We start from the raw sequence: 12,242 nt of genomic DNA, 5'->3' as shown, positions 1-12,242 counted from the left end.
CTCCCTGCGGGTTGTTGGATGCCGATCTGGCAGCACATACCTAGACCCTGCTCACCTGGATCAAAGTCTCCAGCTCCTGGGGACTCACACAGATGTGATCCCGCAGGAATTCGGCCTTCTCCAAGGCGATGGTGTTCTTCTGGCTACTCTCGAAGGGCTTCTCCAGAGCCCGGAAGACGAGGCCACCAGTGACGAGGTAGACCACGACGACCACAAAGATGGCAACCACTGTTTTCCACTTCATGACGGTCTGCAGGCCCCCCTGGGAGGCACCTTCCATTCTGGCTACCACCGTGGCTCTGGAGGAAATGGAGAGGCGAGGAGCAGCCGGATGGTGCCCGTTAGCAGCACTCTTGGGCTGGCACACTGGAGGGACAGCTGCAGGGACCGCCACTGCGGGAGCAAGCGGGGAGGCGGGGTAGGGGAGAGAGGGGGAAAGAGAGTTTATTGACAAATACAATAACCAAAACAAAGCACCAGCTCTCAGATGTGAAGATTTAAAAAAAAAAAAAAAAGGTTCACCCAGCCTGCAGTGAGGGAACTTGATCAGTTGCTAGGTGCCTGTTTGTAGTTCTTAAAAACAAATGCCAGCAGTCCTAATTTTAAAGTACAGTGTGCTGATAGGGTTTGAAATGCTGTTTTCCACAAAGGTCTATATTGGAAAGTCATCTCTCTGTTATTTATAATTCATCTCTTTCCCTTAGCACCCTTGGTTAAGCAGTGTGCGGGAAATATGACAGATCACCACGTTTGAAAAACAGGCAGTGTTCAACTTGGAGAAAAATAAACAGGAGAGGTATGCTCAGCTTTTTATCCCAGTACGGGAGAAGAGATGAATCTTCATCAACTTGAAAGGCCTATCTTGTCACAAAACAAACACAGAGAGACAGACAGACAGACAGACAGACAGAGACAGAGAGAGACACACAGAGAGACAGAGAGAGAGGAGAAAAAGAGAGAAAGGATGATTTTGCTGTAAGGGAGAAAAGCCAAAAGTTAGACACAAGAGAGGTTTGGGCATTCAAAAACGATTAAGTAGTAAAGACAAAGAAAAAGACAGGTGGCTATAATTAGGGAAGAGAGCAAGAGCGATGTTTTAAGTCTATTAACCTGGTTTCCTGGGGGAGTGGGGAAACAATAGGAATAATAGAAATTCCCAATTGTATTGCTTAATAGGAAATGCATTATCTTGGATGTAACCACTCCTGATCTATTAGTGACAGTATTTTTCTTCTTTTGTCTGCCAGTAAGGAGCCATTAGACAGGAAATTTCCCCTGGTTTTCATAACACCAACAATTCTCTAAGGTCATTGGTTCTCTGTAAAGGTTCTCTGTTCTGTCTTAGATATAAATACATTAAGCTGGTGGCCCTTCCACAATGTCAGGAAGTTCAAGACAGTGTTGGGAACGTAAAGTTCTCGTGCCTTTCAAGGAACTGTTCTGTGGATAGTGGTTACATTTTTATTTTGTTCTTGCTCTGTTATTCTCATTCTCATTATGGCCTCTGCCTTGCTATGGCCTGCCTGTTGTATAAATAAGGAATTAAGAGATGACAAACCTAATTACCTGAGTTGAGCAAGCAAATCCATTCATTCCAGGGGGAGCTAACCTGCTCAGACTCCATTATGCAGGCCAATTGAATCAATGATCAAGTATGTCACTCCTCATTTAGAATACCTGTAAGTGCCGGAGGAAGGCATGGCTCAAAGGTTAAAGTGCCTACCTTGAGTTCAAATCCCATCTTATGAAAATATCAATGATCGACAACATGGAGCTGTCTGGGTGAACAATTAGGAGACTCAAAATATGTAAACATCATGCTCTGCTCCTATGCCCTCAAATCACCCTCTTCTCTTTGGAAATGGGTCTTTTTGTGAGTACGACTCTGCCCAGTTTGTATCCATTTCACCTGGATTTCACATGAGAACAAGATTCTCTGGAGTCTCGGAATACTCTTTAAATTAGCAACAGCTACTGAGTACTGTGTTCTCGCCACCCCTCTCCTGAGTTTCCCACTTGCAGGTACTTGTGGGCACTGGGGTGATCCTGGGATAGGCTTTTCTTTAACATTGTCTGTGCTTCCCACTCTCTCTGCCTTTCTGTGCCTCTCCGTCTTCTGTGCCTCTTACTTCCCCATGGCCGCCGGCCTTACACAAGCTAGCATCACACCTTGTCTGAACCAATCCAAGAGCCTCCTAAGTCACGTCCTTGCTTCTACTTCCATTCAGCTCTGACCCATAGATCTTGGGCTAAACACCACTTCTCGAAGTACCTCTTCTCCATACCCCATGGTAGGCAGGATAACAGCCTTTAAAGATGCCCACATCCTAATACCCAAGACCTATGAGTAGGTCACCTTATCGTGTAAGAAAATAGCCTCTGGAGATGTGATTAAACTAAGCATCTCTGGGAGAGGAGATGATCTTATATTATGGGTAGGCCTGGAATAATCACACAAGCGGATGGTAAAGTTAGAATGTAAAGACAGAAGCAGACATGGGAGAAATGTAATCATAAATCAAGGGATATGATTCCTCTAGGTTCAAAGCTGGAAATGTTTCCCCCACCTCCTCCAGCCTCCAAAGGGAACCATCTCTACTCACAATTCAGCTGAGACCAATTTTGAGTAGTTGACTTCTGGAACCACATGATTATAAATTAGCATTGTTTGGGACAGCTTGTTACAGTAGCCTCAGTAAACTAATACACCCTGCACTAGATCAGGTTTCTCTGGCCCAGCACTCCATTCACCAGTCTGCTGATGGAATCTGATTGTTTCTCCTCCAGCTCACTAGCCTGAAAGCTCCAAGAGCAGCCTCCATGACTACCCTTTGCCCCCTTATCTCCAGCCTATGTACAGAGCCTAGCACACAGGGGCAACCAATCAACAGCTCTGGGACACCTTCACCTCCCTGACAAAAATCCCATCCTCCTCAGCCTCAACCCAAAGCCACCTCCTCCACAAAGACCTCCTGGGCTCTTCCAGGCATATTCAGCCTGCCTATCTCCCTCACTACCCTTAAAAACTTCATGGAGTTCCCAGCATAGGACATAGTGTGTGCTATACAATGTCATATTGTTATTGCTACATACCCACATGTTCCTCAGAATGACCACTACCTCAACAAGCAATTATTGAACACTGAATGGACATAAGGGGCTGGGCCATGATGGGGTTTACTGAAGGAACACACTCTCGAGTGCCAGCTAACAAGCCTGAGCAGGGAGGTCAGGTAAAGCCAAGTTTCCTTCACTGAGCTGCATGGCGGATGTCTCCAGATCTTCTAGCATCCCTGAGGCTGTGCAGAACTGGACTTGAGAAAGGTTTTTTTAGGCCAGCTCCAGCTGAGTTAGAACAGAGTCTGCCAAAGCCTGAGCTTGCAGTGCACTGGAAGAGAAACCAGGGTTTCTAACCCAAGCTCATTAGTCACTGGGCAACCTTGAAACTGTCACTTGGCCTCTCCATTTGCTATCTGTGATAGGTGATGTGAGAGAGAGAGAGAGAAAGAGAGACCTTGCTGGGTCCTCAAGAAATGTAAAAATAAGCTGTTCCAGAGAAACAAATGGCCCATGTTTTCTCTTAAATGCAGAAGCTAGATCTAAAATACACTGGGACATGATAAATTGTACAGGTTTCTTGGCAGTCACAGAGTGAGATCAAACGAGGGTAGATACCCTTAGGGGAGAAACACAAAAGCGCAATGCCTCTGCGCATCTGATCATACAAAATAATATTTATTGAAATGAACTCCAAGAAATGGAAACAAGAGGGATTTTTTTTCTTTTTTGCTGTTTTTGTTTCCTTTTATTTATTTATTGCTCATTTATCTGTCTTTGGGAGGGTAAGGGGAGGCACAGAAATGGAGGGACAAAGGGTAAACAAATGCATCATTGGTACTCACTGGATACTAGGTTGAGAATAAACTATACAACTTGTGGGTGAGGATGGGAGGGAAATACTGGGAAAGAGTGAGGGAAAGGGTGACATTGTCCATAAAGAAATGTACTTTATCTGACTTATGTATATCATCTTTTTTATAGCAATTAAACAAATGTTTATAAAGACCCTCCACTGAATGAGCATGGTGATCTATTACTTCTAGATGAAACACAGACTTAGGTTCTTGCGGGCCTGTGGTTGATCACAACATTCTCATCAACTGATCAGATGTGTTTCTGCTTACGGGCCTGGCATTCAAGTCTCACTACAAGATTTACTACACTGTGCGTCCAGGACTTGCAGAAGCAGATATACTGAAAGGGTTAAAGGTGTTGGATTTTATTAGGGGGAATGTATGGGTGAGAGCAAATGAGAAAGGCTTGGGGGAATTAGGCTGGTCATCAGACACTATGTCAGTATGCATCCACGTGCGTGTGTGTGCGCACACACACACACACACACTGTGTAGCACTGTATGTGGGAACAGAGATAGATGTGTCTTAGATTAACTACAGAGTAAGGAAAGTTCGACAGGTTGCCACAGAGGCAAAGCCAGACACCAGAGGAGTTCAGAGTCTCCTGGAACAATGCCCTCACAGTCCCTGTACACTTTATTTCTAGCTGAGAGCAGGGCAGGGGAAATGCACCCACCCAGCAAGTTCAGAGACATTTTGTTGTAGCGGCTGGGTCTCTGGGTCCATTCTCCTGCCTCCAGTCTGCAGGCCCATACACATGACCACCACACAGTCCCTGCTACACAGATCAAGACACCGAAAGCAGCCAGGTTACAGGACCAAGCTAAGGCACAGTGTCCTCAGAGCAGAGCCAAAGTCAAACATGAAGAATCTGACTGCAAAGTCATTTATTTCTTCTGTAGGCGTTAGAACAGGGCAATAAGAAACAAGGCAATTTCTGAAGGATAGGCCTTTCTAATTAAAAGTGAAAATAGCATTTCTTTCAGGTAAGCATAAAATCATTTCAGTCTGAGATGGACTGCTTCCGTTTCCTAGTGGTGATGGAGTTCTTTCCCATAGAATACATCAATAATGGATGGGCCGTACAAAATAATAGCCTAGAATACTTCCTAACTCCAACAAAGGAATATTTGGCAGGAAAATCGCTGTAGATAACTGTCAAGAAGGAAATTTCAAAAGATAATATTCCTTCAATTTTTTAAAGAACCTATTTCCTCATAAATGTTTAGCATATTTCATGTTTGTCTACACGAAGGTAGCTATAGTAGCAAATGTGGTAAACAGCTTTTCATGGCTGAACTAATTCTTAGTGGGTTTATATTATGCAGGCCTTCCTTATCTAAGCTTTCCCATAGATTTTTTTTTATTGTAAAGGTGATGTACAGTGGGGTTACAGTTATGTAGGTAAGGAAATGCATACAATTGTTGTTGAATACTATTACCCCTTCCCTTATTTCCTCCTGCTTATAGATTTTGAGGGTTTTGGGGGCTGGGAAGGTGGCTCAGTGGTAGAGCGCTTGCCTTGCATGCCTGAGGCCCTGGGTTCAATTCCTCAGCACCACATAAGCAGGAAAAAAAAGCCGAAAGTGGTGCTGTGGCTCAAGTGGTAGAGTGCTAACCTTGAGCTGAATAGCTGAGGGACAGCGCCCAGGCCCAGAGTTCAGGCCCCACAACCGGACCCCCCCCAAAAAAAAGATTAAGATTTTGAGGGTTTTTGTTTTGTTGTTTTTGTTTTGTTGGTACTGGAGTTTGAACTGAAAAACCTCACATTTATTAGGCAGACACTCTACCATTTCAGCCATGACCCCAACCCATTTTTGCTTTTTTGTTATTTTTCAGATAAGGTCCCCAACTTATTGCCTGGGGCCAGCCTAGACTATGATCCTCCTAACCTCACCTCCTGAGTAGCCAGAATTACAGCATATACCACCAAATCTGGTTTATTTAGTAACATGGGGCCTTGCTCATTTTTTTCCATGCTGACCTTAAGCCGTAACCTTCCTAATTTCTGTCTCCCAAATAGCTGGCATTATAGGTGTATACCACTATTTCCATCTAAAATGTACTCTCTTTATTTGGCAGAGTCAGTATTGGGAAAAATACAATTTGTGCCTGCCAATTTTGCCACTTGACTTTATTGTAAGGCAGCCATTCCTTTTATTTTTTCTTTTTTTCAGTGATGAGGTCAAACCCAAGGCCTGTACCTGATAAGGCCAGCACTCCAGTACTGAGCCACACTCCCAGCCCTGCCCTTAATGTCTTTCTTTAGGGTGAGTGGTACTGAGGATTGAATTCAAGATCATGCACTTTGTAGGCAAACACTCTACCACTTGAGCCACGCCCCCAGCTTCCATAGACTTGACTGAATCATTCATGCATTCATTTAACTACCAAGCATTTGCGTTTCCTTGATACCCTGTTTGCCAACGTGGTATGTCAATGAGCATGACACATCACTGCCTTTAGAATTGATCAAAGAGTTGAAAAAAAAATCTTAGGGGTAGGGGCTGGGCATGTAGGTGGATACATAATAACCACAGCTAGTCAGGTGGTTAAGGTAGGAGATCACAGATAAAAAGGCAAGGAGTTCAATCCCCAGTACATCCAAATGTCCCTCAAGACATAAAATGCATGCATGTTCCTGTTTTCACAGACCCTCTGAGGAGGGGAATGATCCTTATATGACCCCACTTTTCAGGTGAGAAAACTAAAGCACCGAAAAGTGACCTTGAAGAATTCTTCACAAACTAGAGGCAGTTAGCATGTTTGGCTTTGTCCTCAGACTCTCAACACTGGGTACCTCAACTCCTCCACACACTAAGAAAGATGTAGTACCCCAAAGGATTGCAGCCTCTTCAGCAATGACACAGCCACCCAGCAACCTGGCCTGCCAGGTGACCCAGGCAGAGAACAATGGGCAGAGGCAGGCAAACCCCTTATCTCCCCTCCTCACCCTCATTAACCACGCAATCTCTGCTCTGGATTCTCTGGAGCAACCTTCTCAGAGCTTCCCAATAGCTCCAGGACAAAGCCTGTCTGGGGTCCCCAGAAGGCTTCCCCAGGCCAAGCAGACTCCAGGCAGGTGGGGAGACACAGTGTTAGGAAGAAGAAAGGACAGGTAAGAAGGAACCAACTCCACCTCTGGGGCTCCAGCCACAACTGCCTTTGGCAGCCAAAGTAGCTGTTAGAGCCGAAGAGGTGCCCTCTCTGATCCACACAACCCAGCAGCCAAATCTTGATTTATCCTCTTTCTCTAGGACAGCCTCCTACTTTCTTTTTCCCTGGTGGTTAACTGGAGATAAGGGTCTCGTGGACTTTCCTGCCTGGACTTCTGACCCATGATCCTCAGATTTCAGTCTCCCGGGTAGCTAGGATTATAAGCCTAAGCCACCAGTGCCTGGCTGCCTTCTACTTTTTAAAAAAATAATTATTTTATTGATACATATTAACTATAAGAAAGTGTTTCATAGTGATATTCTCATATGTTCATACTTCAATCAGATTTAGCCCTCTATTACTTTCTTACTGCCCTTTCCCATTTTAAAACAATATGAATGGTTTACATTATTCCCATTTATACACACATATAGTACTTCAAAAATATTCACACCCCTTTCACTCTCCCCTTTTGCTCTCTCCCTCCTTCCACTTCCTCTCACCCCCGAACAGACCCCCATTTTATACTCATGCACAACCCCCCCCCATCAGAAAGGCAATCACACCGTGTGAGGAAGGCAATAAGGCTCAATCTACAACCGTTCCTGACATGTCTCCCAAAGGAAGGTTCTTCCGTTAGTCCAGTAACCGCCCTCTCCCCCAAACCCTCCCAAAAATTTTAGTCTTTCAAAGTGTAAGAGACCTCAGTACTACAAAATGCCCACTAGCCCAGAGACCTTTAAAAAGAGAGAGAATAAGAGAGAAAGGGAGGAAGAGGGTCCTATGGACAGGTTGCCCCCTGGTCTCCCCTTGGTAAAATGCTCATCTGTCACCTGAATCATTGAGACAGCCTCTAGTCCTGACCCTTTCAAATCCATCCTGAGCATATGGCAGCCACCGGAGCCCTCTGGTGAAGGAATCACAGGCTCCCTGTGTGTGGGTGTAAGGGCCTCGGCCAGCAGACTGGATCCATAGTAAGGTTCTGACTCCCTGGCTGGTTCCAGGACTCTCTTCCAGGACCTGTGCTGCCACACCCTCACCAACAACCTTTGCTCCAGACAAACCCAGCAGCACCAAGGTCTGCCCAGGCTGAGCCATCCACCCATGCCCATTGTCCCAGAGAACAGTGCTTGGCTTCCAAGTTCCTTTCTCTCCCTCCCCCACCCCGATTCTATTTTTGGCTGGTTTCTCAAATCTCACCTCAGATGTCACCACCTCCACCAAGTCCCCCCTGACTGCCAGTATGATCAGATTGCCTTTTCTTGGTGTCTCAAAGTAGAATGCCTACACTAAATATATATAATATTATATACATTATATGATCATATAATATATTGTGTATTATATATTTATGTAGGCACACACACACATGGTGTGTATGATCACTAGAGATCATTGGAAAGAAGATGAAGCTGATTCATTCCCCAAGGTCCCCTCAGTTCTAGGCTCTCTTGTTCTCTTCACGAAGGGCTAGAAGTTTCTCATTTATTCATGTACACAAAATCCTTGTTCAGTTAAGAAAATCAAGAAGTCGTAAGTCACCCCTGGTGAGTGCCTCTCCTGGGGTCCCTCTGACTACGGCCAAATTAAATAAACTTAGAACTGACAAGTCAAAAACAGAAAACCTTTTCTTGCCCTGCTTCAGGGGCTAGTGACGTCATTCCCAGTGCTAGGAAATAAATGGTCTCCCCCAAATCTCTTCTTGTATTCATATATGGCACAAAGTCAGCATTCTTCACTGGCAAAAGGGGCCTCAAAAGTGGGACTTGTTGAGTGGGGGAAACAGGAAAGTGGTAGGGTTTCAATAGTCACCCATTCTACCCTCACCGAAAGTTTAAATTCCATCACAGCTCCACCCTTCAAAGAAAACTTTAGGGAGTGTTGAGATCCAGAGTCCCTTCTCTGACAGGCTTCCTTCTCTCCCACCTGGAAACATACAGAAGTAGCAGCACCAGCGGGCAGATTGGATACAAGGCAGGACAAGTTGCTCAATGCCTAGTTCTAAACAAGTACGTAATCAACGTGTGCCCATCTGAGCGCTAGGAGGCGAAAGGAGCTCTGTGATCTACACAGACAAATGCAGCAAGTGTAGGCATGCCTCCTGGGCAGAGAAGGTGGTCAGAAAAAGATGGAGTTGTCAGCTCTACCAAAGAGGAGACCAAGAAAGGCTTCAGAGACTAATACAGAGAGGGTAGCTGTCTGCCTAGGACAAAGGGAGACCAGAAAGAGGCGGCAACATGTACAAAGATACATAGCCATGTGTCCACCTGGGAAGTTTGGGGAATTACCCAGGATTGTGGATCAGGACCAGAAGGCTTAAGGACTGTTGTATCAAAATACATCCAGACACACAGACAGCATGGGGCCGAGGGGGGGGGAAGGGAAGAGGGGGGAGGGCGAGGTGGGGGGAATCTGATAATGAGTATGGAAAGCCATCAAGGCCAATGCAGAGAACTACAGGTCAGATCTGAGTTTAATTGACAGGCAAATATATGTGTGTGTATCATATATTATATATAACATATACATTATGTATATTATATATGTGTAAATTGAGAAACCATCAGAAGCAAATGTGAGTAGAAGTTTATTGGGCTTGATTTATGAGGATCTTGACTCAGACACGTAGCAAAAGAGATGGAGAGAAAGGCTCAGAAACACAGAGTTAAGGGAGTAAAACCTACAGGTTCCTGTAATGAATGGAAAGCAAGAAGTCTTAGGGAGGGATCTGGGTTACTCCAAGCATGAGGTTCTCTAAGATAGAAGAATTTAGAAGAGCTTGGTTTACAGTTGCAGCCCACTGAGGGGAGTTATCCAGGGACACCAAACACAAGATTCTAGAACTCTGTGGGGGATTCTAGCAGAATGGCTGGGTGGGAAAATGATAAGTATATAAGCAGCATTGAACCCACAGGACTGAATAAAAATGGTCCAGAGGGAGTTATAAAATGAGAAGAAAGTAAAAGATGGTGTTCAAGGGGGCAACATTTAAGAACAACGAAGGAGGAGCTGTGTAAATGAGATGAGAAAGAATGGAGAGGAGGTGGAAGGGAACCCGGATGTGGTTTCCTGGACCCAGGTGTGGTCAATCTTATTTCGGAGTCTTTGTCTGGCCTGGTTCACAAGGCCTGACCCACGGGTGTCCAGGTGTGCTGGACAAGTCAATTAGTGTCCCACTGGATCATGTGCTGCTTTCACCATGTTCACTTTCTGACTACGAGGAACTCCTCTTCAACAGAACCCTGTTCTAGAACTTCTGCACTTGATCCATTGCTCCTGATCGCAGGTAGGATGCTTTTATTGCCCAAATGAAGTAAACTCTCTGTCACCTGCCTAGGCACAAAGAGCTACTCTTTGCATATGCTGAACTGGTCAAAACAGCCCAGGCACTTCTGACTGACTGCTCACCTCCAGGATCCAAGGCTACCTACCTCCCGGTCTACCAGGCTGCCGAGAGAGCATCCTTGCTTCTCATTCAAGGTCATGGGCAGAGAGATCCACAGCAAGGCTGCTCCAAAATGTTTCCCGGATGAATTATTTTGCCTCTTGCCCTAATTTTCTCCCATCATTTAACTTATAGTACTTTTAAGGGAAAGATCTTTTTTCCCCTTCCCTTAGGATTAAAAATAATATAAACAGTTGGTAGTTCCCAAAATATCTCCTTTCCCCTAGGGCCAAGTATTTTAAATCTTACTTTAAATGCTACTGGCAGGGCCATTCCTGTGAGATAGAGGTTTGCCTTTCCCAGGTGTCTTGGGGAAAGCCGTTACCTCTCCCAACTGGGATCTGGTACAGGTTTTCTTCCCCCCTCAGGCTTCACACTACAGCTGGGAGTTTCTTCTAAAAGCTTCACCTGACTCCTGCTTCAATCCATGCCCCCTCTTTCCAGAGGCTTTAGTGTCCTTTTCTATGGCCATCTCACTCCTCCATCTTTCGTTCTCTCCATACACTGTCTTCTTACCCCACCAATAGCCCTCCTTTCGGCAGTCATGCAAAACAGATCATCAGTAGCTGCTCTGACCTTGCCAATTCTCCCTACAACTCCCAGGCAAGAAACAAAGATCCTATTACTCCAGTACACATCCTTCATCCGACTGCCTAATTCCCTAGCCAATCTGCTCATGGCATCCCACCTAATCATAGTAAGTAGCTAGAGATGTGTCAATAAATTCCATATGCATCAGAGCACAAAGTACATTAGAGAAGAACAGTAAAGCTTTTGATGATGAAAAGGAAGGGCATCTAGAAGTTGATGTATCATTCATTGACTTGTTCAACCTGCACATGGCAGCCACATGCCAGGAAGAGTTCCAAATGCCACACCCCCGTGTTTAGGCTGCAAAGCCACCATCCATCGAAAGGAGACTGAGGGGACCCATTTGAGAAATGGGAAGCTGGTTGAGCCACTAGATGGGGGTGTCTCTGACCACAGAGCTTTGGCCTCACTCCTGCTCTCGGCCTCCTGTCTTTAGACCCAAACTTCCCTCACTCCCATCCCAGACCATCCAAGACACCTCCAGAACTTCTGCTCAGAATCTCTCCTACTTCTTCAGTCTCTCCAGTGCTCCTTCTTACCTCTTTTCCCTGACCCTAAGCTCTTGAGTGTGGTTCTTGAATAGAGGCTATTTATCTCCCCATCAGCAGTAGCCCTCGCTTCCCTTTCTGATTCCACCAAAGCCTTTTATCCAAGACCACGTTCCTCCTGACCAACATCAGCATGCCACAGACAATTCACCCCAACAGCCAAACCTCTCATTTCTGCCAGTTCCTCTCCAGCACCATCATTTCCTCTCCATTCCAACTCCCGGTTGGATCTGCTTGTGACTTATTGCAAGTGGTTTACTTAGGAAAAATCCCTAAGGAGGTGAAAGGGTAAGAACCCCAGTAAGGGAACCATTCCAGGTAAAGTCCTTTCATCCATATGAGTGCACAGGAAGCTCTGAAGTTGAAATTCCTTCTTGGTGTTTATCCCACTTAGAGGCAAGCAAGCTGGGATTCCATACTTCAGTAAGTCACTGACTACAGGACAGCCCTGGGGGATATGGAAGCATCCTAGAAAGAGCTGCTAGTGGATGAAGGAAGTTTCTCTGAAGAAGGCTGTGGGTACAAACCAGAAAGAGAGCAGCCCGTAGAGCTGAAGGATAGGTGTACCGGGAAAAGTGGATCTGAGG

General features: G+C 45.4%; 1 protein-coding gene across 1 annotated transcript in view; it reads right to left on the bottom strand.

Annotated features, from left to right (window-relative positions):
* Window positions 1-12,242, bottom strand: part of Kcnk10 (potassium channel, two pore domain subfamily K, member 10) — a 132,087-nt gene that overhangs the window by 81,964 nt on the left and 37,881 nt on the right. Inside the window, 1 exon segment of the mRNA XM_013014619.1 lies at window positions 52-393. Coding sequence (XP_012870073.1) covers window positions 52-393 — 342 coding nt within the window.

Source organism: Dipodomys ordii, unplaced genomic scaffold (genome assembly GCF_000151885.1).
Source record: "Dipodomys ordii isolate 6190 unplaced genomic scaffold, Dord_2.0 Scaffold2, whole genome shotgun sequence".
Taxonomy (NCBI): domain Eukaryota; kingdom Metazoa; phylum Chordata; class Mammalia; order Rodentia; family Heteromyidae; genus Dipodomys; species Dipodomys ordii.
Note: the sequence above shows the minus strand (reverse complement) of the source record. Positions and strands in the feature narration are given on the sequence as shown.